The sequence below is a fragment of the Epinephelus moara genome, chromosome 3 (assembly GCF_006386435.1).
Source record: "Epinephelus moara isolate mb chromosome 3, YSFRI_EMoa_1.0, whole genome shotgun sequence".
NCBI lineage: Eukaryota > Metazoa > Chordata > Actinopteri > Perciformes > Serranidae > Epinephelus > Epinephelus moara.
The window spans coordinates 12,182,651-12,207,050 of NC_065508.1; the positions used below are offsets into that span (position 1 = coordinate 12,182,651).

The following is a 24,400-nucleotide window of genomic DNA, read 5'->3' on the forward strand; positions in this document are numbered from 1 at the left end:
ATGCCGTATATGTCAAGGACAACTGCAGCACTTGATAAATGATCGTGAACTATCCCAGTAACAGTTTAGTTATGCATAATTAAGGTTGGGCCACTGACTGACAGGCTGTCTGTGAGGTGTCACAACAGTCTATGAGTCACATCCATCCCTTGCTCCAAAGCTCCACCCTTTCATCCAAATCTGGTCACTTCTGGCTCTGAAACCTCCCACCAAAAAACAAGAAGGCAACGGCAAAAATTCCAAATTCGAGGCGCCAAAACAGTCCACAAAACAATAGGTAACGTTACGTAGGCTACGTCCATTATTTGAGTAAAATAGAAGAAAAATCACCACTAACTAAGAGACTGGAATTAAAGACGTCTGATTTATGATACAAGCTGTTGCTGTCTGCTTTGTTATCGATTCAACGATCATTTATCAAGTGCTGCTGCTGTAATTGAATTTAATTTGGACTTTCACCCTGTGTTTGTATCCCATGTGAAACCAAAAGTGAAGGTGACATACATGGAATGCTGTATGTCATGTAACACTTGTCACATACTTGTGAACTTTACGTTATGTTACAACTGTAGTTATTTTAACCCAAATCATGATACTTTATCCAAACCTAAGCAGTTTTGTTGCTGAAATCTCCTTTTTTGTGTGAAGATGTTTATTTTAAAAAGACACTTTGCATGTAAAAAGTGGAAACTAACACATCTAGATTTGTTGCTAGATGGGTACCTGGAGCGTCATAGTTTGATGCGTAGGGCGACTGACCAAGCTGAAATATTTGACATTATGGAAGTGAAAACATGTTGACCACAGAAACTGCAGCACGTTGTCTTTGATTGTATGAACTATACTGGGCTGTTAAACAGTCTGTTTAGCAAGATGAGTCAGAGCTAGTTTATAAACTGTTGCCTTGAGAGGACCTCGTAAACATGTTACACCCTGTAAAGAATGCAAAAGAATTACTAGTTCTATATTGATTAAATTTACTGTGTCGAATGAATATTTTCTCTATCAAAATCACACTTGTATATCTGCATTTATCTTTGAAATATCTCTTAACCAATCACAGCCTTTCATTTCAAACTGCCCTTTTCAAAGAAAGATGGGGATTTTACTAGGTCACTGGTCGGTGGCAATACCACTATAAGCGGATGTTCAGTTACTAAGTAATAAGTCCTTTGAAAGAGGTAGGGAGCCTTGGATTTAATGGCTGCTTAGAGATTTATGGACACATTAAAAACTGCAGTCAGAGGCTCTTTGATGCCACTTTGTTACAACCACCCAGGCATTCTTCTTTCTCTTTGTGCATAGAAAGCACCAGAGTAGATCAAACAACACCATAGTGGACTACTTTATTGGTGCATAATAGGCATTATAAAAATGAAATGTACGAGTTCACACCAAACTGCATGACACAATCAGAAAAGATGTTGTTATCAGTTTGCCTCTGCTTCCTCTTTGTCCAGGTTAAACCTCCAAGGGACTTTTTTTTCCTGTATTCTGTGTACTCTTACAAACAGACACACCACAAAAACAAAGTAAAATGACAGAGACATCTTGAAAGTAGACGCTGCTGCCTCCCTTTGGACAGAGGAGTGAACAGCAGACAGAGGAGCTGACCTGACGAGAGTTCAACTTTTTCTTTCATGTCAGGCTACAATATTTAGAAGTTGCAAAATCCAGTCCTGTCAGATACGTCATATATCATAGCACTTGCTCTTAAACTGACCCCTCTTTGTTGCCCTTCCTGACTCTGCCCACACAAATTTCACATAAACATCTCTGTGATCTCCTCTGAACAAAAAAACCTTATATGTTCACACTTACAATCGGCCTTCAGTCTGATTCACAGAACACACACAGACTGGAAATGACAGAGCTTCTCTCAGAGCCGACCTCAGCCTGTATTTCACATGGCCTCTTCAGTTTTAACCTCAATTCTATTTGTTTTGAGAAATGTTATTTCTTAAAGTAACAGAATACCTAAAAGGCACAGATCACTACCTCATGAACTCTGTAGGCCTATTTATCTAACATCAGCGAGTGTCATGAAATGACGCTGGTGACCTGCGTTATATCAGGGGTCACATGCCTCACACGTTGTGCGTTTCCTTATTAAAGTGATTTAATTGCAAGTATGTGACAAAGTGTACGTCAGGTTTTTTCACTGTCTGTGTACACACTGGTCAACAACAGCACTGAGGAATGCAGAAGGCCTGCTATAAAACTGAATACAGCTACAGTGAAGCACATAAAGGATTCTGCTTTTTACACACACACCTCTACCTACCATGTTAGAGAAAAGAAAATTGTTGCTAAATGATACAAAGAGAGTCACCAAGAATTGATAATATGTTGTTAGCCGAAGCAACAAGTTGAAAGTGTTCTCAGTTTTACACACAGTTTCAGTTCCACACAGTGCCAACCTCTTCCTCTGGAAGTTTACGGCCTCACAAAACTTCAAACTGTTTTCTTTGCCATGATTGCAATTTTGAGCAAATCTGAAAGTGAGTTTGTGTATGTGTGGATCAAAATAATGACCGACAGAACACAAAGAGCGAATTGGTAGTAGTAGTGGTATATTGATGTTCCAGGTGTTTTGTGGCATATACGTCCCTTTTATTACGTATGTGAGGGTATTGCAGGCTTATGGGAATGATGTGGGGGTCGGCTGGTAAATGAGAGCTTTAGATGTAGCCTATGTTTTATGCTGTGATTGTGTCCATTGTAATGAAGTGTTTTACATGTTTTGTTTTGGAACCCCTTGAAAACGAGATTGTTTATCTCAAGGGGCTATCCACTAAACTTTTTTGAATTATGACTATAGAGGGGATCTCAAACTACCCACAAGGATTTCCTCCCCAGTCTTAGTAATAATAAAATTTTCCAGCGAGGCTGCGAAACCAGAGCATAAACATTGGCTCTTTATGTCACATTTAACAGACCGTGCAACTTGTCAACATAAACACTAAAGCTGTGATGAACAGCACTCTAAAATAACTGTAACAGACACCAAAATGTCTCCCTCCAAAACCCAAGCAAAGGTTGACCCCAAATATAGACAGTTTCAACACAGACGGACAAATGATGATTACTTTAATTTAAAGTCTTCCTTCCAGTCCAACCCTGTCTCCTAGAAATTACTTGTTTATGTTACTGACCTGCTTTCTTAATCACATTGTTGTAGCAATGTAAAAATTGGAGGACTTTGACACTTCAGGTTAGCAAACAGATTCCTGTTTTAGATTTAGGCAACAAATGCACTTTGGCTGTGATTGGGAAAGATCGTGATTTTTGTTAAGTGTTAATGAAAATAATGGAACAAAAAATGAATGCTGTTGTCTGTAGGAGTGGATACTGTATTGTGAGATTGGCTATTTTGGTGGAAATACATTGTCAGTGAACACTGATACGTTCAGTATTAACGTTTTAATTTTCATATTAGTTGTGTTTGAATGGATTAGATAGTCTAATGGATTAGACTTAGATTGAGCCGTTTAAATCTTCATACGGAGTGGATCCCTTTCCACAGAGTCTGCCATGTTTTTCTACAGTCGCCTAATACGGACAAACCAAACACTGGCCTAGTTATGGCCATTTGCGTTTTAATGTTGAGCACCATAGTTCTCCTACATAATTAGCACATGGAATAAGTTTCAGATCTGCAACCTCACCGCAATATGCCACCAAATCCTCCACACTAGACCTTTAATCATCTTTCACGCAATAAAACGGACACAGTTGAGTAACGACATTCTAGATATTTTTTTGGACTCCAGCAGCATGTCAGCCATACTTTGCGAAGGTGTAATACAACAAAATAACTGAGCACAAGACCAAATTTGGTCCGTCGGAAATTTTCGTCAGAGGTATCGTCATTCAAAACAGACTGAGTCATCTTTCACTCAGGATGTTACTCCACCCTCCTGCTGCATGAGGTGAAACTGAAAATGGGGGAGGGGTAATTATCAGAGGGAAGATGAAGTAAATAAATGTTATGTTACTATAATTTTTCTCTGATAAGATGCCTATATTGTGTTAAATTGTGTGTTTTATCATGCATGTGGTGCTACATGTAAAGCAGTTTCACCTGCTTTCTTTTGTTAGACTTAATGAGACAGAATGGGTGGGGGAGGGTAAACAGGTTATGGGTTTGTGGAGTTTGGGGGAGTGGAGCTGAAGAGCAGGGACTGATGATGGTTAGCTGTTTTTCCTCCATGGCCCCTCCTCTCTCAGAGGGAGGAGATCATATGTACCTGTTCCTCTGAATCCTCTCCCATTCAGCAAACTCACCTGACTGACAAAGAACTTGCCTCCATCACAGAACGAAACAAACAACTCACAGGCTTACGTCACTGCCAGAGAGGAATTACAGTCTACAGAGAGGCTTTCAAGTCAAGAACAACTCAAAGAACAAATCAGCCGTCAACCATGGTGTCCGCTGGGCTACAAATCCTGGGAGCAGCCCTGGGAATCCTGGGCTGGATTGGTGCCATCATCGTGTGCGCCATTCCCATGTGGAAGGTCACTGCCTTCATCGGCAGCAACATCGTGACCTCGCAGACGTCATGGGAAGGTATTTGGATGAGCTGCGTGCACCAGAGCACGGGCCAGATGCAGTGTAAAGTCTATGACTCCATGCTGGCCCTCAGCCCTGACCTCCAGGCCGCCCGGGCCCTGACCATCGTCGCCATCGTGGTGGGCATCATGGCTATCCTGCTCTCCGTAGCCGGGGGGCAATGCACCAACTGTGTGGAGGATCAGGTGACCAAGTCCAAGGTGGGCATTGCAGCTGGAGTTATGTTCATCATTGCTGGGATCCTCTTAGCCATCCCTGTCTGCTGGACGGCCCACACCATCATCCAAAACTTCTACAACCCACTGATGGTCAGCGCCCAGAAGAGAGAGCTGGGTGCTGCGCTCTACATCGGGTGGGGGGCGGCTGCCTTGATGCTGATCGGAGGGGGAATGCTCTGTTGCCACTGTCCCCCTAAGGATGAAGACTCCTACACTGCAAGGTACAAAGCAGCCCGATCTGAGGCCTCAGCACCAGCGTCTGGGAAAGACTATGTCTGAAACAGATCTAGCAGTCAGTAAATATCTTCCACAAAGCAATGTTTACTGGGACAGATGCACTGGTGCTGCTGGGTTGGGAGTGTTGATATTTCAGGATGTTACTTGAGCAAAAAGTATTCCTGAGTTTTACTCCTCATGAGAGTGTTTGGATGAAATCAACAGCAAGAAGGGAACCACACCCAAAGAGGAAATTAAATTTTATATGTTAACACAGTCATTTGTGTATGTATGATTTATGATATGAATATTAGTCATTTGTAAGTCTTTTCTGAGTGGTATGAATATTCTATAACCTAAGTTGAAATGCTGTATGTGGGTTATTTTTGTAAACCATGTCTATGAGATTCATCATGTGTCAGTTAAATTGTAAATAAATATTTTGTTTACAAATGAGAGATCACTTGTGCTTGCCTTTTATTTTCACACGCATTCACACAACAGCTGTTAAACATGTTTCATCCAGTGGTCTTGAAACAAAGCAAATCAGCATATCATCAAATTCTAATTGCAACTTTTATTGTATTCTTTGTTTTCTATATACTTTTTGACACATTTAGTGACACAGAATTGTCTCTTCACCCCTGCATTACATCAAAACAAGGACCCTTTTTCCAAACAAAACACCCTCAGACGGTTTGAGAAGTATCTATTGTCTGACATTCTTGCAGATCAGGTTTAGGTGTGGCAGAAAAAAAAAAGAGGCAAGGCGGTTGGAAACAGGTCTTTGTTTAAACTGTGAGCCTACGGGCAAAGGTGTTTGTGCTTCATATAGACTCACAGAACCAATTTTTCATTTGTTAAGAGAGCACATATTATGTCAGGAAATATCCACATCCCTTTGCTTCGATCTTGTAAAGTTAACAACATTTCCTGCCTCGAGGAATCTATTTTGACCGATCTGATGCAAGTCCCTTAATTAAATATGCAAACCTTAATACAACAGTGTGTCTGAGATTGAGTGACTGATTTTAATTGCAATACCAATGAAGATTAGTTTTTATGAAGTTTGTCAACTTTTTCCTGTTTTAGAAACATCCACTTCCTGATCTGTTTTTAGTTGAATATGCTGACCCCAACTCTGAAGTCTAGAGTTTGTGTTTGCTCAAGGCTTGATCTGTGTGAATGGGTTGGTATGTGTTTGTGTGCGAGCACAGGTGGGATCTGGAGCCATTGTTCCCAGTCGCAAAGTCTTGCTTGAGGTAACAGAGCTTGTATGTGTGGGAACAATGAACAGAGAGAGAACAAGGTTTGTGGATATCAGATCTCAGTTTTCCCCTTTTGTCTGGGAGCACAGAAACTCCACCCTGAAAGTTTGAACCACAATGGGAATCAGTTATCTTCTCACAGTGCGACCTCGCAGCATCAGAGCACAGCAAACACTTCCTCAAGCAGGTGTGAGAGTGGAGGAGTATATGAGAGCAGCTATAACCCCTGTTGGGTTTTTATGCATTCACAATCTTAAAACCTTCAAGACGTGAGCATTTCTGTAAGAGCGACTTATTCCAGTGTAGAGGTTGAGTCCTGGCTGCAGTGGCGCTATCATGGCTTCTCAGGGCCTCCAGATCATGGGTGTGCTGCTCGCCTTCATCGGCTGGCTGGGCACCATCATCACCTGCGCTATGCCCATGTGGAGAGTCACCGCTTTCGTTGGGGCGAACATCGTCACGGCCCAGGTGATCTGGGAAGGCTTGTGGATGAACTGCGTGGTCCAGAGCACAGGCCAGATGCAGTGTAAAGTGTACGACTCCATGCTGGCTTTGCCTCAAGACCTGCAGGCTGCCAGGGCCATGGTGGTCGTCTCTGTGATCGTCGGGGTGTTCGGTATCCTCATGGCTGTAGTAGGAGGAAAGTGCACCAACTGCATGGAGGACGAAGTGGCCAAAGCCAAAGCCTGCATCGTGTCCGGAGTGATCTTCATAATAGCCGCCTTGCTGATCATGATCCCAGTGTCGTGGTCAGCTCACGCGGTGATCAGGGACTTTTATAACCCCCTGGTGGTCGCGGCTCAGAGGAGGGAGCTGGGGGCCGCACTCTATATCGGATGGGGCTCTGCTGGGCTGCTGCTGCTGGGAGGAGGCCTGCTCTGCAACAACTGCCCCCCAAAAGATGACACAAGACCCTACATGCCTGCCAAGTTTGCCCCTGTAAGAACCGCATCTTCAAACGTGGACTATGTGTGAGTTTTTTTGGGCTAGAACTGCAGAATAAAATGTCTCGATGATTTTTATTAAAATTTGTAAAGGCTCCCACGAAAAGTTTCACAGAAGGATCTGTTTCTCAAAAATGTTGATGCTAAGGCTGACATGAGCGAGAAAGCGGTGTATTAAAGAAGAAGAAACTTCTCAGTCTTTGAAATATTTCACAAACTCTATCAACAATTTGGAGCATTAAAGGTACAAAATCCAGTAAAGTTGTTGTCTGGTAGTTGTTTTGTTTTTTTCCAGATAAAATGTGTACCCACAAAAGGTTGACATATGCTGTCAATTATCATTTTTCACAAAGAAATGTTTTTCTCCTTCTTTTGTTACAAATAAATATTTTCCCTAGTGTGAATCTGAAGGCTGAAAACCTGTAACATTTCTCTGAAACAATATTATTTTTCGGGACAACATGCCCACTATCAAGAATTGTTTTCTTCATAAAGAGAGTGATGCTCTATACCTGAATACATACTGTACATCCTTTATTAAATTTCTCTGATTTATAAGTTATTGTCTAGACTGCTGCCTAGAGAAGTTGTGAAAGCCAAACAATTTGGATGAATTCAGATTTTGATATTAGACAATGTGCTTGAATCCGGTTGTAAAGTGTTTTTTAGTCACGCATTTTAGTCACTATCTTTAAACCGTCAGAAATAAAGCTTCTTTGTTCATACATTCCTCTCTGCTGTTCACTCTGCACCTGCAAACAACACTGTAATAAAACTGAAACTGAACTTCTCAATAAGCGTGATAAGGAATTCAGGAATCTGGGGGAGTAGACTCCTGGGAATTTACTGTATCTGCCTGAGATGTTTGCCATGGTGTAATCCTCCGCCCTTGTATTAAGATGGTAATTTAGGGTTTCTGTCCTGAGTAAAATGGACGTCACTGCCAGAGACAACAGTGCGCTGTGTATGCTCCGATTCATGTTGCTAAGGAACTGTTTTATATCTCCAAAGAATGGATATTTACACTTTGCCCAGTGAGAGCACATCTGCCAAGTCTTGTCAGCTTGATCTATCCTGAACCTCTTTAATGGTTTTCAGTTTAAACCAGTCTGACAAGAAAAAACAATACGTCCCTGTAATATTTCACTTCAGGTCTGTTTTCATTTTGGCCACTCGGATGAGAGCAGGCCAAAGAAGTGTTCCGATCTTTCACTTTGGTAACAGCAGCAGTACCGCAAAAAAGTAAATTACAAGTAAAAGTCCTGTATTAAAATTATAATTATTTCACGGTAAAAGTACAGAAGTATTATCAACAAAGTGTATTAAAATATCAAATGTAAAGATACTCATTCTGCAGAACAACCACTGCCAAAAGCATACACAGGAAAGGAAAATACCAAAAAGCCTTTATTAAAGTGGCTGAATCATTAAAAGATTGTGTGCTTCATGTGTTGTATATTGGGTTGTAATGTGAATGTGGGAGCAACATTTTAATGTTTAAGTTGGTCAAGGTGGACCTAAATTAAACTATTTTATATAGTCAAGTCAATTTCATTCATATAGCCCAATATCACAAACCACAAGGGGCTTTAAAATCCGTACGGCATACAACACCCTCTATCCTTAGATTCTGTGAGATAGTTTAATCTCTAACAATGTATCACGCCATCTAAGTTTAACATAATTTTGTGTGTAAAATCTTAATATTTAACAAAAAAAAAAAAGCTATAGCAGTTAAATAAGTAATGGGTGAAAAGTGCAATATTTCCCCTTGAAATGTGGCATAGAATAATAGCTCTTAAGGTAAGTATCGTAAATTGATTATGTAAAAACAATACTCAAGTAAATGTACTTTATGTTCCACCAGATCAGGCATATCAAAAAAACATCACTGACAAAAATTCAGTTTATTGTCTGAATGAAAACAAATCACACGATGAATACATGACTTTTTCTGAAGTGCTTATGTTGCACAAAAGAAGATGAATGAAAACATCAGAAGAGTCTGAGAGTGAATTAATATCGAAATTATAACAGAAAACAAAACAAACAAATTAAGTTTCAATCTTAACTTCATGTTGCGTTATTGTAACATGGCACATGTCTTATAGGGTCTCTTGCATGTCACAGAAACAAAAGGCCACAATGTGTTAGTCAAAAGTTAGTCACAATGCAAATCAGAAATTGATAAGCAACAGGTTTGTGCTGTATGTAAAGTCAGGTGCTTTTCAAAGGGTGCTGCTTCTCATGTAATGCAGCTACTCAGACAAATTCCTTCCCGGGCGTTGTGGATTTAGGCGCAGAGTACTTTGCTCCATTATACCGGTCTCCTCCTGTCGGGCACTGACAGCAGAGGAGAGTACCACCGATCAGCAGTAGTCCTGATGCTCCCCAGCCCATGTACAAACACGCACCCAGCTCCCTCCTCTGGGCGTCTGGGACCATGGGGTTGTAGAAGTCCTTTATGATAGTATTAGCAGGCAGAGACACAGTCACCAGACACAGAGCTCCACTCAGGATGAAGAAAACACCTGCGGACATGGCCACTCTGGCTTTTGCTACCTTGTCCCCAACACAGGTGGTGCATTTCCCTCCAACCACAGACAGCAGCAGGCCGAACAGAGAGAACAGGATGGCGATGACCACCATAGCCCGAGCCGCCTGGAGGTCCGGAGGCAGGGCCAGCAGGGAGTCGTAGACCTTGCACTGCATCTGGCCAGTGCTCTGCACCACACAGGTCATCCACAGTCCTTCCCAGATAGTCTGAGCCACCACGATGTTGTTCCCAATGAAAGCAGACACCTTCCACAGAGGCAGCATACAGATCAGTATGTTTCCAATCCATCCCAGCACCGCCAGCCCGACGCCCAGAATCTGCAGCCCTAAAGATGCCATTGCTGTTCGGTGGTGCTCCTTGTCTTTCTTGCTGTCTCAGTTCTAAACTGGGCTGCCAACTGAAAGCTCTCCCACTGAGGCAAAGTTTTATACGATCCACAGATGCCTCGGAGCAGCCCCCTCCTCTGGGTGAGCTTTGGCTTCATTGCTCAGATGTAAACATCCATCATGTTGCCTTTGGGTTCAGAGGTGTTTCTCTTCTACAAAGAGGCCCTGTGGTGCCCCAGCAGAGCTCTGAGAGAGAAACCAAGCTTAAACAGTGTGGCTCGCTCAAAAGCTTGCTACAGTAAATGTCTGATGTTGTAAAAACTGAAACATGAAAAACTAACTTAATAGAGTGAAAAAATACTGTACAATATGGACTTTGTTTAAAATATTAATATCAAGTCTTTTGCAAACCAGTAATGTCAAACAATAATGGGTTATTAATAGGATGTGGATCCAAGCAGGGGCCTCAGTATGTTGAGAGACTGAAAAGCTCTGCCTGTATGAAAAGTAGAAATGTTAATTCGGTTAAAAATATATATATATTTTAATATTATTAAACCTTGTTTAACTATTTAAGTGCCACTGAGATCACAAAATCTCATTTTCATCGGAGTGTATGTGTGTTTCATATCCACATATCTGTGTTTAGGAGGAAAATAAATACAAAAAAGGGAGTATAAAGTGATGCAGTGCTCATCTTGAGGTTGTCACAGTAACCAATAAACCACCTGCTAGTACAGGCTGAATGTACAAGACACTGAGTCAGCTCTAGCACCACGTGTTGCACTTGACAGTTTGTGGAAACTATCGATGAGCAAAAAAATCACAACAGCTAAATCAGGCAAAGTGTCTACAGCAAGGATACTTGATTTGCCCAGGGGCCACTTTTGCAAAATGACAAGAGACCAGGGGACAGTCAATAAACAAACATTAATATTATTTATCAGTGTGTATAATAAATTAATTGCCTGTTTTCAACCTTTTGACATTTGCTGTCCTCACTCATCTTTGCCCAGAGGCAAATCCAGTCGCAGCAGCCCCACACAGGTCAGATACACAGTAGGATTGCTGGGATTTGAGGACGTTCCTGGACCTCTGCTGGTAGGTCTGGGGAATCCTCCCCTGCACTTTTTTTTAATGTATGAGAAAAGCTCTACTTTAAGGCTCTTAATATATATGTATAGATATATATATATATTAACTGTAAATGGACTGCACTTGTATAGCACCTTTCTAGTCATCCGATCACATAAAGCACCTTTTACATGAGTCACATTCACACACACATTCATATCAAGGCTACCACACAAGGTGCCACCTGCTACTCAGTTTTTAACACACGCACACAGTGACATATCAGCCATAGGGAGCAATTTGGGGTCCAGTGTCTTGCTCAAGAATACTTCAACATACAGACTGGAGAAGCCAGGGACTGAACCACAGATCTTCCAATTAGTGGACAACCTGCTCTACCTCCTGAGCCATAGCCACTCTAGATTTCCGCCCTGGTGGATTTTGCAACACCTGTAGTTACTGTGGCAATAGTAAATGTGTTTTAATACACAGAGTCACAGAGTTCAGACAGTAATTGGCCTTTTTCTAGCATGCTGCACATGGCACAAGTCTGCGGACAGTGAAACGGTTACCTCGCTAAATAGGAGGTGTGCCGCCTGTCGCCTGCAGCTCTTCAACTGACAGCTCACTGCTCCTCCTTGTTCAGTTACTCTATGCAAATGCCGAAAATGACTGTTGTCTTGTTTTGTAGATGCATTCTTGATGAATGACAGCAGTAAGTGCTAACTCATTGACACACACACTGCATGGCCAGTGAGTACTTCACAATAAAAGTCAGCCTATGTCTCTCCTCCAAAATGCTTTTAATGTGAAGGTGAAGCAGGAGGAAATGTTCACATTAGCAGTAACTTTACTTTTTTTCTTGAACACCCAGTTTATGATATTGCAAATACATTAATATTGCAGTACTTTAATCAGTGGGCTATAGGCCCAATCAACATTGTGTTACTGATTGGGAGCCAGTGTGATAAGCTATAAGATGTAGTTAATTATTGTTACTGTTACTATTACTGCTGTTTTAATATCATCTCATATTTACTCTCTGTGGAATATCTCCAGGACTATCCTTCATATTTTTACTGTCTTTGCTTTGATACATCTTTGTTGTTCATTCTGATACAGATGTTTGGCACATGTTCAAAAACTCAAGAACAAATAACCCCAACAGGTCAACTGAGGCTCACTGTTAATCAGCACAGGTGGAGTCACTCTGCTTGATTGCTGCACTGGTGAAAGAGCATGAAATAAGGTGGCATGCAGGCAGCCATCAATACAATGTAATGTTTAAGGTCTGTAGAGACAATTCAGAATGTAAAACAAGATAATATTTTCAGTCTTGTTACATAATGCAAAAAAAGAAAGAAAATACATCCGACCACGTCTTATTTCTTCTCATGAGTCAGATGAAAGTTTAACAATAAATCATCACATGCACTTTAAATAAAAGGGCACATGCCTTTCTTCATGTTTTGCTTATACTTCACAAATCAAGAGAAAGAAATTATTCGAGATTAATAAACAAAGTGAACGGGTGGAGATATTTCAGAAATGATTGATGCAGTTTATATTTTCATTTGAAGCAAAACATTTGATATGTGTAAAGCTGCAATCTCAACTTCCACCAGTGTGTTGCTGACAATATGGGACCAACTTAATGATCACATGTGTTTTCAATATGGACAATTTTGTACAACCAATCAGGAGAGACAACAGCCCTACCACATGAATAAAAAGGCTGCAGGTGGGAACTCCAATCTCTGCTGTTCATTGCTGCTGCTGCTCAATGTGAGACAAACATGGCATCTGCAGGTCTTGAGATTTTGGGCATCTTTCTGGCCACCATCGGCTTCCTGGGAGACATCATCATCTGCGCCCTGCCCATGTGGAAGGTGTCTGCATTCATCGGAAACAACATTGTGACAGCGCAGACCTTTTGGGAGGGCCTGTGGATGAACTGTGTGAAGCAGAGCACCGGACAGATGCAGTGCAAGGTCTATGACTCCATGCTGGCCTTGCCCCGTGACCTGCAAGCGGCCCGGGCCCTGGTTGTGATCTCCATCCTGGTCGTCCTCATGGGAATCCTTCTTGCTGTCGCAGGGGGGAAATGCACCAACTGCATTGAAGACGAGGGGGCCAAGAGCAAGGTAGCCATTGCTGCGGGGGTGTTCTTCATCGTTGGTGGTATCCTGTGCCTGATCCCCGTGTGTTGGTCTGCCAATGCAGTCATCAGGAACTTCTACAACCCCATTTTGAGTGACCCACAGAGGAGAGAGCTCGGAGCATGTATGTTCATCGGTTGGGGATCAGCAGGTCTCCTGTTAATTGGAGGGGCACTTCTCTGTTGCCAGTGTCCACAGAATAAGGATAGCAGGTACTCTGTGAAATATTCTGCCCCACGCTCAACAGCAAGTGGAGGAGCCTATGTTTAAAATGACTGCATGCTTCTCTTGCTCCAAGAAACTGGACTGAACTCAAGTATTGTTTTATAGTCAACTTTAATTTCAAGGTGTTTTTAACTGATGTTTTTAATAAATCAAACTTTTTATATGATCACTGCCTTTTTGTTTGTGTGGGAGGTGAAAGACAAAGGTTTTAAGATGGTTTGCTTTGATGAAGCCTTTAATTCTTGGCTGAATTCAACCTAGTTGGTGCCTCATCCACATTTCCTAAATTCTTTAATTCTAGTGTTAAAAAAACTGATCAGTAAATGCCAGCAGGAACTACTCTGCAGTTCATTCTAGGCTGTTAAGTGTTTTAGAGTCACTTTGAGTTAACTTTTCATTAAAGGGTCTCTGTAGTGGATGAAAATCTGTTGCTTGCCGTCAAATTATGGCAGGGTTGGAAACTTCCACATGCCACTCATGCAATTGGTCTTTGACAGATGTTGCATGTGGCTTAGTGGTAGAGCAGGCGCCCCATATACAAGGCTGTTGCCGCAGCGGCCCGGGGTTTGAGTCCAGCCTGTGGCCCTTTGCTGCATGTCATCCCCCTCTCTCTCCCCCTTTCACACTTAGCTGTCCTATCCATTAAAGGCAAAAAAATGCCCAAAAACATATTTAAAAAAACAAAACAAAACTGCCATGATAATATCCAACTCCATTTCCATTGTCAACTCATTAAGTCCAAATGTGTGCCTTTGATCCCACAGTGTTAACCCCCGAATTATTACGGTGCAAGACACCTCCTTTTCATCCTGTCTCTATGTCAGTCATTATTCATAACATTCGATCAATTTACAGTCTAAGTCTACTAATGCTTACAATGATCTCTTTGTGACACCAAAGATCATAAATATAAACACTTAGTGCATAAACCTCTGTCAACAGAATTTGACTTTCCCACGTGGGTCCTAATGATGCAGGATTTCAAATGCCAAACTATCCTATCAGTCAACAGAACGCCATGTCTACTCCTTTTGTTTGTTTGTAAAAACAAGTGTGTCAAGGCAGTGTGAGCAGGAACCAAACCAGAACTGAAAAACAAGAATGTACCATTTTTCCCTCTGGCATCGACTAAATGATCTGAACTACAGGTGAGAAAGCACCTGAAGTTTTACAATCAGTGCATGGTGACTGAATCACACTGGTGCACAGGTGTTGATATACTTTACTCTCTCTTCATCAGTGTGTGTTTCTCCTCTTCCCCAAGCTCTTTTTGTAGTTTTTTTTAAAGAAGCTGTTCAGGCATTTGTTTAATGTCGTGTCAGGTTTAAAATGATTCTTATATAAAGTCTGACCTAAAGATATGTGAAAGCTTTCCTCCTGGAAATGATTACAATGAGTACTTCATTTAAGATTTGTGATCAGAGTCCTTTGTTTTGCTTCACAGAGCAGTCTTTCACACACCAGAGCTTTTGTTAACAGCTTTCGCCTCCTCTTTATCACAAAGAGCAGGAATCAGGACAAGCAGGAAACCTGATCCACAAACTAGCAGAGTCCCCTCCCTGTTGCTCGTCCTTCTCAACATGCAGCGCAAAACCACATTGCAAAACAACCACTGCTGCGTTTACAGCCAAGTGAATGCTTGTGGTAAAAATGATCTCCAGCTCAACTGAAGGGGGATTGTTTTGTCTTCTTTGACTTTGTGACAAACTTGGATACGTGTCTTGGACTTGTTTTTTGGCAACATGCAGACTCAGCTAGTTGGTGTGTGTTTGGCAATCATCGGCTTTCTTGGCACCATCCTTATCTGCGGACTGCCTATGTGGAAGGTGACGGCCTTTGTTGGGGCAAACATCGTCACCTCTCAGGTCTTCTGGGAAGGTTTATGGATGAACTGTGTGATCCAGAGCACGGGTCAATCGCAGTGTAAGGCCTACGACTCCATTCTGGCTTTACCACAGGATCTGCAGGCCTCCAGGGCTCTCATCTGTGTCTCCATCGGTGTCAGCGTGGTGGCCATCGGGCTCACTGTGGTCGGGGCCCGCTGCACCAACTTCTTTCATCGTGACTGGCTGACCAAAGCTAATATTGGCCTGGCTGGAGGTCTGGTGTTTATATTGGCAGGGCTCCTGTGTATTATTCCTGTCAGCTTGTCAGCTCACAGCATCATCACAGGTTTCTACAACCCTCTGCCCACCACGGAGAGGAGGGGAGAGCTCGGGGCTTCCATATATGTGGGCTGGGCATCTGGAGCTCTGCTCGTCATTGGAGGAGGGGTGTTGTGTAGCACCTACAGATGCTGAGGACGGGGAGAAGAGAGAAGAGGAGAGGACATGGCGTCAAATATATACTGCAGCTGAAAATACTGTGTTTACTGTGATGGACTTTCTTTGCTTAAGTCTTTGATCAAAGCCTCTTTTTTAATGTTAATTTCAACCTTAATTTAATGCACTATACTGACTTTTTACAACTAATCTTTGTAAAATATTAGAGTGTGTAGCACATTGAAGTGTACAGTGAATTGCATGACCAGGACATACAGTGTTTACGTTTGATTTTAAAGTGAAGAATGAAAAATGAAGATGAAATGGTTGAGCCAATAGTTTGTATATTGTGATATTACAGATCGTTAACAGAAAAAATGTGTTTTTATATATATTTCATGCTGGGTTTATGTGATGTTTTTTAATATGTACAGAGCAAGATATAAATAAGACCCTGAGAGATCACTGCTGTCGTGTTTAATCACAGACTTAAACATTATATTTTAAAGGTCCACTGTGTAGGATTTAGTGACATTTAATGGCAGAAATGTTATAGAATATTCATAACTATGTTTTCATTAGTGTATAATCACCTGAAAATAAGAACTGTTGTGTCGTTGTTACCTTAGAATGAGCCACTTACATCTACCTATGGAGCAGGTCCTCTTCCATGAAGTCAGCCTGGTTGTTTCTACAGTAGCCCAGATAGGACAAACCAAACAGTGGCTTCACATAGGGACATTTACATTTTAGATTCACATATAGAAACTGTAAAACTGTTGTGAAACTGTAACTGACACAACGTCTCAGTTCACTAGTCGACTTTTTCCCCATCTGTTCCTCCCACTTGAGTAGATGAATGACATGTTTGCTGTTTATGGGCATGTTTTGCCATGTCAAATGAAGGAAACTACGAATGTTTGTATGTTTATATCTTAACAAAACAATAAATTCACTTTGTATATTTGTATTTTTGCACAAGCTCTGCATTTTTTTCTGTCTTATTATTTATACAGCTGCAATTTTCAGCCTATTGCAAGTAACACAAGTTGCTTGAATGAAAGAAAAAAATAAAGATTATCTTAAGTGATATGATGCCTAGATAAAAGAAAAATATGTCACTGAGGAAACCTCTGTGCTCTACATCAGCCTTCTCAGTGTGAATAAAAACCTGAAAAACTTGGTTTGGCTCTAGCTCAGAGGTGTTTCAATACTCTCTGTAATATTTACAGATGAGTCACACGTTTACATATCCCTGTTGATCTTTGTGTCATCTGACTACTGAACGTAACAGAAAAACATAGCAGCTGCAAAGAGCAGTTAACTCTCTATTTCAGCAAAAACAAGACCAGAGAAATGCCTTTTCTGGAGTCACAGTGGATACTTTCGGCGGAATAGCTTCCTTTTTAAAATTAATTGCTATATAACCTAATATTTTTTAAATGGGAGGAAAGGGCATGAAGATCGGGGGTCTGGCACTGGTGCTGATTGGTGTTTTAGGAGTTTGTTTGGCATGTGGACTGCCAATGTGGCGCGAGACATCTTTTGTGGGAGCAAATATTGTGACGGCACAATCGGTAAGTCCATATGCATCACAGAGAAATTCATTTCACATACCGCAAGTTGAATGGGATCATGCTGTGTCCATAACCACAGATACGCCTTACAGACTGAAACTGAGGGGGTTAGACTCAGCAAAGCATGGAGGGTCGATATGAAGGTGTGAAAAGTCGGATATGTAACACGAAAGTCATTAAATTTACATTTGTCAATGCTAGATTACATTTAAATGTTCGGTTTCGTCACTTTAATTTACAAAATGACACAGCATAAAATATAAAAGGGCTTTAAAGGGACAGTTCACCCCAAATCAAAAATACATATTTTTCTTCTTATCTATGGCGCTATTTATCAAGCTGGATTTTTTTGGGGAAACTTGCAGAGTGATGGGGATATTAACCGTAGAGATGTCTGCCTTTTCTTGAATATAGTGGAACAAGATGGCACTCAGCTTGTGGTGCCAAAAGCATCAATGCAAGCAATGTCTCTTTCCAGATGTCGTGACCCAGTTACTTAAGATAATCCACAGACCTTGTTGTGAGCATTTCATGTGGGAGCCAGTTTCTTTGTTCCGAAGTACACCCACCAGCTGCATCACAGTGCAATAGGAAGTGAGCATCTACTCATGAATGAGAGGCTCGTGTTTGTGACAATGCGACATGTAAACACTAATGGCGTCCTCCTCGGCTGAGCTGTAACATTAGCTACCACAGTGGTGCTAGGTGAGCTAGCAGAAGATGCACGCTTCCTTCTGCACGGTGATCCGGTTGGCGGGTGTGGTTTGGTAGAAAGAAAATAGTTACTACATTAAACTTCTCACAACAAGGTCTGTGGATTATCTTGAAAAAGCAGTTCATGAATTCTGGAAAGAGACATTGCTGTTGAGTTTTTCAATTGTATTCTTTTAATAGCTCTACAGAGTTTATGGACCACTCCACCTACAACAAAACTTAATGAACATCTTGTCTGGTTTGTTTATATCTTGCTGAAAGGTCCCTCTGTCTCTGTCTCTGTCTTAGGTGTGGGATGGTCTGTGGTTACACTGTATCTTTCAGGCCACAGGTCAGATGCAGTGCAAGAGACACACAACATCCATCACTATGACCTCTGACATCCAAGCTGGACGGGCCCTCACATTGATCTCCATCATCGCCGGCCTCTTGGGCTTCATCGTCACCCTGCTTGGAGGAGGTGTAGTCAACTGTAGTGGCGCTCCACCTGATCCCTCAGAGCCTCCAACCAACTCTTCCTCCAGCAAAAAGGTGCTGAAGTTGTATATCATGTAGACTGGGTGTTTTGGGGATTTGCAAGGAAACACTATAATATTTACACTGTGGCAATGAGTTTATTTCAGTTTTTAAGAATTCTACTGTCCTCAAAAAAATGCAAATGGAGGGCCTCTGGTGAAAAGGGCTATGGATCCTGTATGTTAGTTAGTTAGTGGTAATTTGAAGAAACAAAAATGTATTTAGGAATTTGCACTGTGTAAGAATAATATCAAAATAAATAATACAAATGTTAAAGGTGGTCCTTCTGCAAAACGGAGCCTTAAAATTAAGTAAAAATGTCTAATTCATGTCTAATTCATCCAGTTTATGGTCTCACTCATTTCTCTATAAACAACTGAGGCCATCAAAATAACATTAATATGTTATAATCTGAAAATCTCTGCACATATTCACTGAGCATAGATATATATGGTTTCACTGATATCCTTTGTATTTCTAGGTGTGTCTAGTGGGTGGAGCTCTGTGCATCCTAGCAGGCATCCTCTGCCTGATCTCAGTCAGCTGGTCAGCAGCAGCAACCATCTCACTCTACAATGACCCCTTAGTGGCTGCAGCCCTGAAGAGAGAGGTGGGCTCCTCCATCTACATAGGCTGGGTCTCCTCTGTGCTGCTCCTGCTCGGTGGTGCCTTGATCTGTTGCGTCTGTGGGGAGAAGCAGATAAACCCACCTCCCCGTTACACCTACATGCCATACAGCACCAACACTCAATACAGCGGCCCTGCATCTCACATGGCCACTCTGAGGTCTGATGTTATAGGACCAAACTCCTCAAGGATGTCTGACCATCGTACGCCAAGTAGGATGATAGAGCACAAAGCCCAAGTGCATGAGCATAATCAAGCTCAGAGTGGGCGGTATTATCAGCCTCTGCGGACACCACCAAGATCTGAGCAGGGGACATTTGGTCGTAATCCGTCATACAGATCAGGGACACCAGACAAGGCAAAGGGCTTAGTCATGGGAATGAATCCAAATCTGGTGCGTGACATTCCCAGCAGAGCCACAACAGTGCGCAGTGAATATTATTTTAATTCTGTATAAATCTGGATGGATTTGCCTGGATCATTGCTCTGAGAACGGCTGAACACAGCAATCACTTAACTGTGTCACTGATTGTCTCTGTTCACATGTTAATTAATGCTCACTGTCTTGATCTTTTCTTTGGAGAGGTCAATAAAATTTGATACCATTGTTATTATTACTTGTGATTTCTGGGTTTACAAGCAGCTGTCATTGCAAACTCATACTGTGCAGCCAAACATTTTTCTAACTTGGAAAATTTGCTTTCTAATTCTAGTGGAGTTTCAAAATATCCCAAACACTTCCAGTATATTTTTCATGGTGCAGCCATAAAGAAAATGGAGTCTTAGGTTTGAACATAAACTTAATTTACCTCAATGACGAACTGATACTGTACAAGATGAAACAAGACATCCATTAACAGCGTGAAATAATTTCAATTTAGTGAATTTCAATTCAATACCATCATTTAAATGGTATGTTAACAGATTAATTTTATAACTTGCATTGCTCTTTAACCACACTTAAATAATAATACAATAATGCCAATATGGAAATGTAATACTATGGACAAATATTGAATTTCCATATATGAAATGTATTTACAGATGAAGTCACAGAATATAGAACAAACGAAAAATGAAACCTATTGAAACAATTTTATAAACTAACATGTATGTCTTGCCTATTTTTGTATATTATGTTACTTTAATAAACTTGCATATGTAAATTAAATGTATATCCATAACATATATAGTAGCAACATAAAACACTGTATAAAAATCTATCATATAGATATTTTTTAATATATCTACATACTGTAAAACTCGGGCTTTTATTTGTTTAAATCACTGAATTCACCAGGTCTATATTTGGGACAGGCCTTTCATTCCTTTCACACAAAAACTGTTGCTCAGCAAAGATGAAAAAATACAATCAAATTGTTTATTTAAACCAGTATGAATAGTACTTGTTTAAAAATGTGAGTAATTTCTATTAAAAAAAACCCTTTTAATTCTTTTGATCTGTTGAAATTGGACATGTAATTTGAGGTGGCCAACAACCCAGTTTTATACACCCAAAGAACATCTATAAAAACCAAACAAACAAATAAACAAAAAAACTAACTGCTTGGCAACCAGACCAGGCATCTTATTGAGAAAGATGTTTATTTGTAAAAACATGTAGCCACACTGGGCTAGTAAAAGGGACTTTTCATTGAAGTTTTGCTGTATACAGATTTTACTATAGGTATTTCACATATGTTATGAACCTATATCTTCATAAATCCAGACAATGTATGTATGTGATAATAATATATTGCCTCACAGGTAACATACATCACTCTTGACATAGTGGCACACAAGTCATATGAAATTTCCATGTTTTTCTGAGCTATGCATGAAAATATAATATTATATGATCTCAAATCTAAACAAAAAATAGATTTTTATTAGATTAAAATAAAAGTATGAATACTCACTTTTGCTGTAGCCTGGTGCCAATTTGTATTTTAGGGGTAAAATCACAGGCCTGTAAGACAGCAATCATAATCTGAAGACTGTGGAAAAGACTTTACCCTTATTTCATATTGTTTTCTGGTTTGTGAATGAATGACTGAAGCTCTGCTACAGCTTTAAAGTGCCACAAACTTGCTGAAGTGTCAGATTTGCGTTAAAGGAAAACCTTTGCTGCACATTACCTGCTGCATTATCTGCTGTGTCACTGAGCAACATGGTGAACACTGACCACATCTACAGGCGGTGCTCTGCTGACCCCCCTCTGCTGTGAGAAGAACAGGAGGGAATTTCCCTGCGGGGATGTTGTCATGTGTGCATTCAAACACTTACATGTCATTGTACTCTACTGGTATCGATAGGCGTGAGTGTAATCACTCAGGAAGTGATGTGCTCTGTCTGGGACTCATGAGCATTTACACACACAGTGGATGACTGTTACCTGTTACTGATATTGTAAGAATTATGATTTCTCAAGAGGAGCTTCATTACTTGAGGATTTAAGAGGTGATTTTTTTTGTTTTAAGGCAACATGAATAATTGTACAGGGTGACATGAGTAATAAATCACACCTGGATGCTCTCACAGGTGTGAAAAACAGTTTCATTTAATTTGAAATGAATCACAATAAAGTAGAAACTAAGACTGAAACTGGGTCTTTTATATCCTCCAAATAAACACTGTTTGAGTGTCTTCATTACTGGTAAATTATTTCAAAATCATCTTGCTTGTGTGTTGATGAGAGACAAATTGTCTGCGTGCTGTATTTCAGTGATATTTGACCTTCTGGGGGCTCTATGTGCATCTCTGTTCACAGGAAATCTGGTCAGGTGACATTTCTCCACAAACCAGTTTCAGCTGAGAGGCGACGGCGGCAAACTCCTCCTCTGACTTCTCCCTCAACAACAGAAAACCTGTAAGTGAGGTAGCCACTGTTCTTGTAAGTGGGCAATAAAAACCTCTGCCCGCTCCTCACAGGCGAATTACTCCAGCTCTCTGCCGCACGCAGGCTCACCTCTTTGAAGAGACCGACAAAGCTTCAGCATGGTGTCTGGCGGAAGACAGATTCTGGGTTTGGCCCTGGCCATCATTGGCTTTCTGGGCAGCATCATCATCTCCGCTCTCCCCACCTGGAAAGTCACAGCCTTCATTGGAGCCAACATCGTCACCTCTCAGGTAATCTGGGAGGGTCTGTGGATGAACTGTGTGACCCAGAGTACAGGCCAGATGCAGTGCAAAGTCTACGACTCTCTCCTGGCCTTACCCCAAGACCTGCAGGCTGCCAGAGCACTCACCATCATCGCCATCATCGCTGGGGTCTTTGGGATCCTTCTTGGCGTGGTCGGGGGCAAGTGCACCAACTTTGTGGAGGACGAAAGGCAAAAGTGCAAAGTGGCCATTGCTGCCGGAATTGTCTTTATCATCGCAGGCCTCTTGGTGCTGATCCCCGTCTGCTGGACTGCCAACACCATCATTCGTGATTTCTACAACCCCATCATGACCAACGCTCAGAGGAGGGAGCTGGGAGCCTCGCTCTACATCGGCTGGGGCTCCGCAGGGCTGCTGTTCCTGGGTGGGGGCCTCCTCTGCAGCTCCTGTCCCCCCAGAGATGAGAATGACTATGATGTGAAGTACGCCAAGGCTCGCTCTATGGAAAGCAGCAAGGCCTACGTTTAGATCTTCAGTGAGAAGCAGAACTGGGATAGTCTGTTAGAAAGCAATAAGACAAAGAGTTTACGAACGTTTTACCTTCTGTTTGTCCCATGAGGATAAGTTCATTCAGAAAAATAATGTTTATGATGTGGTTGGGAACTTTTGCAGTATGAACGTGTAACTTGTGCATGTGTTTTAGTCTTAAAAACATCCATAGTCAAATGTTGTAAAATGTGCCTTTTTTTAATCTTTATAAGTTGGACACTTTCATATAGTTTTTTTGTTTATGTCTCAAACACTCACACACGATGTTCTCCATGGCATGAGAGATTCAGAATATGACTGCTATATGTGAAATACATTGTCTATTTATATGAAATCTGCCTGTGCAGTCGCTGTTTTGTGTTGAAATCTGATGATTTCTGCTATTTCTCCATCAAACTAGAATGATTATGTGAGTGATTCACTAAGAAGCTGTTTGAATATAACTTTCTGAGTCAATGTTTTTATCTGTATACCGTTAACATTTAAATCATTTGTAACACGCATTGCTGTGAGTGTGTGAGACTGTTTTCTTGAGACCTTTTCCCTCCTGTCACTGTGTTTTTTTCTCTTCGAAGGGAAGAACAGTTACAGGGATAACGTGCCAAAGAACTGGCTGAACTGTGGATCTGGTTTTTCTAGTGTACATGAAGGAATCCTTGCAAACAGGTTGTGTCACAATGTGAGCTTCCTGCCAAAGAGACGTTGCTAAATAAACAAAGAGACTGAGTGATACCTTTCTGTTTGTGTGTGTGTGTTTTGAGCTTGTGTGTGTGTAGTAATCCCTCTTTTTATCCTGTAAAACTGATCAGGTTTGTAAACTTTTGCACAAGAGAACAAGATTTCTTGTGTCCTTTAAGAGTAAGGAATTGTACAGAAATTAAAACTGAGTTTGTCATAAATGTTGTGAGGGACAAAATGAATAGACAGAACAAAGTATCCCTCTGAACTTTACAAGGACAGCAAGATTAAAGATTATTTTGAGCCTGATTAAAAGGCTAGGGTGTGTGTGTGTGTGTGTGTGTGTGTGTGTGTGTGTGTGTGTGTGTGTGTGTGTGTGGAGAGAGACAGGTTTTCCATGTTTCAAACAGGTTTTTTTTCTGCGCAGTCGTCGCTGTTAGAATGAAACTGGTTTTCCCCCAGGAGATTGTGTTTCACATCATTCTGCATTCTGCGTTTCTGCTTACACGAATGCATTCTGCTTACACGCATAATTCACATGCACAAAAGTCTTGCCAGAGGATGCAACACACACACACACTGAGCCCACACAAGTATTAACTTTTGAACCAAATCAAATCCCTCTTTTTTTAAAATTTTAAAATCCAATTCAGTGTTTCAACAGAAAGATGGTGTGTGACAGGATCAAGACGATGTCTCATGAGTGTTTATCTTTAAACATGTTTGAAGCCCAGAGGCCTATCGTTCTTTCTGCCTCATCTAAAGCTCATCGTTTCCAAAATAATCTTGTCAGACAAAGATAATAAGGGAGGGAAT

At 41.2% G+C, this 24,400-nt stretch overlaps 6 protein-coding genes across 6 annotated transcripts; 5 read left to right on the forward strand and 1 right to left on the reverse strand.

Annotated features, from left to right (window-relative positions):
- The first annotated feature begins 4,290 nt into the window (after positions 1-4,290).
- Positions 4,291-7,944, forward strand: LOC126388015 (claudin-4-like). Its single transcript, XM_050040892.1, has 2 exons — positions 4,291-4,913; positions 6,602-7,944. The coding sequence occupies exons 1-2, from the start codon at positions 4,426-4,428 to the stop codon at positions 7,248-7,250; spliced, it is 1,137 nt and encodes a 378-aa protein (XP_049896849.1). The 5' UTR covers positions 4,291-4,425; the 3' UTR covers positions 7,251-7,944.
- A 1,186-nt stretch (positions 7,945-9,130) lies between these two features.
- Positions 9,131-10,168, reverse strand: LOC126388013 (claudin-4-like). Its single transcript, XM_050040890.1, has one exon. It carries the CDS (start codon positions 10,112-10,114, stop codon positions 9,482-9,484), a length of 633 nt encoding a protein of 210 aa, XP_049896847.1. The 5' UTR covers positions 10,115-10,168; the 3' UTR covers positions 9,131-9,481.
- Positions 10,169-12,937: 2,769 nt separating this feature from the next.
- On the forward strand, positions 12,938-13,746 carry LOC126388011 (claudin-like protein ZF-A89). The gene has a single exon (XM_050040889.1). The coding sequence runs from the start codon at positions 12,973-12,975 to the stop codon at positions 13,603-13,605; it is 633 nt and encodes a 210-aa protein (XP_049896846.1). The 5' UTR covers positions 12,938-12,972; the 3' UTR covers positions 13,606-13,746.
- Positions 13,747-15,161: 1,415 nt separating this feature from the next.
- On the forward strand, positions 15,162-16,791 carry LOC126388014 (claudin-4-like). The gene has a single exon (XM_050040891.1). The coding sequence runs from the start codon at positions 15,303-15,305 to the stop codon at positions 15,858-15,860; it is 558 nt and encodes a 185-aa protein (XP_049896848.1). The 5' UTR covers positions 15,162-15,302; the 3' UTR covers positions 15,861-16,791.
- Positions 16,792-17,086: 295 nt separating this feature from the next.
- LOC126388008 (claudin-4-like) lies at positions 17,087-19,863 on the forward strand. Its single transcript, XM_050040886.1, has 3 exons — positions 17,087-17,398; positions 18,401-18,643; positions 19,110-19,863. Exons 1-3 carry the CDS (start codon positions 17,264-17,266, stop codon positions 19,710-19,712), a joined length of 981 nt encoding a protein of 326 aa, XP_049896843.1. The 5' UTR covers positions 17,087-17,263; the 3' UTR covers positions 19,713-19,863.
- A 2,237-nt stretch (positions 19,864-22,100) lies between these two features.
- Positions 22,101-23,638, forward strand: LOC126388010 (claudin-4-like). Its single transcript, XM_050040888.1, has one exon. It carries the CDS (start codon positions 22,253-22,255, stop codon positions 22,883-22,885), a length of 633 nt encoding a protein of 210 aa, XP_049896845.1. The 5' UTR covers positions 22,101-22,252; the 3' UTR covers positions 22,886-23,638.
- Positions 23,639-24,400: the final 762 nt, after the last annotated feature.

Bases quoted from the DNA above. Each gene is read 5' to 3' on its own strand.
- LOC126388013 (XM_050040890.1), bottom strand. From the start codon at position 10,114: ATGGCATCTTTAGGGCTGCAGATTCTGGGCGTCGGGCTGGCGGTGCTG.
- LOC126388008 (XM_050040886.1), top strand. From the start codon at position 17,264: ATGGGAGGAAAGGGCATGAAGATCGGGGGTCTGGCACTGGTGCTGATT. The intron at 17,399-18,400 runs GTAAGTCCATAT...TCTCTGTCTTAG, and splicing joins ATATTGTGACGGCACAATCG to GTGTGGGATGGTCTGTGGTT. The intron at 18,644-19,109 runs GTGCTGAAGTTG...TTGTATTTCTAG, and splicing joins ACTCTTCCTCCAGCAAAAAG to GTGTGTCTAGTGGGTGGAGC.
- LOC126388015 (XM_050040892.1), top strand. From the start codon at position 4,426: ATGGTGTCCGCTGGGCTACAAATCCTGGGAGCAGCCCTGGGAATCCTG. The intron at 4,914-6,601 runs GCTCTACATCGG...TCCTGGCTGCAG, and splicing joins AAGAGAGAGCTGGGTGCTGC to TGGCGCTATCATGGCTTCTC.
- LOC126388014 (XM_050040891.1), top strand. From the start codon at position 15,303: ATGCAGACTCAGCTAGTTGGTGTGTGTTTGGCAATCATCGGCTTTCTT.
- LOC126388011 (XM_050040889.1), top strand. From the start codon at position 12,973: ATGGCATCTGCAGGTCTTGAGATTTTGGGCATCTTTCTGGCCACCATC.
- LOC126388010 (XM_050040888.1), top strand. From the start codon at position 22,253: ATGGTGTCTGGCGGAAGACAGATTCTGGGTTTGGCCCTGGCCATCATT.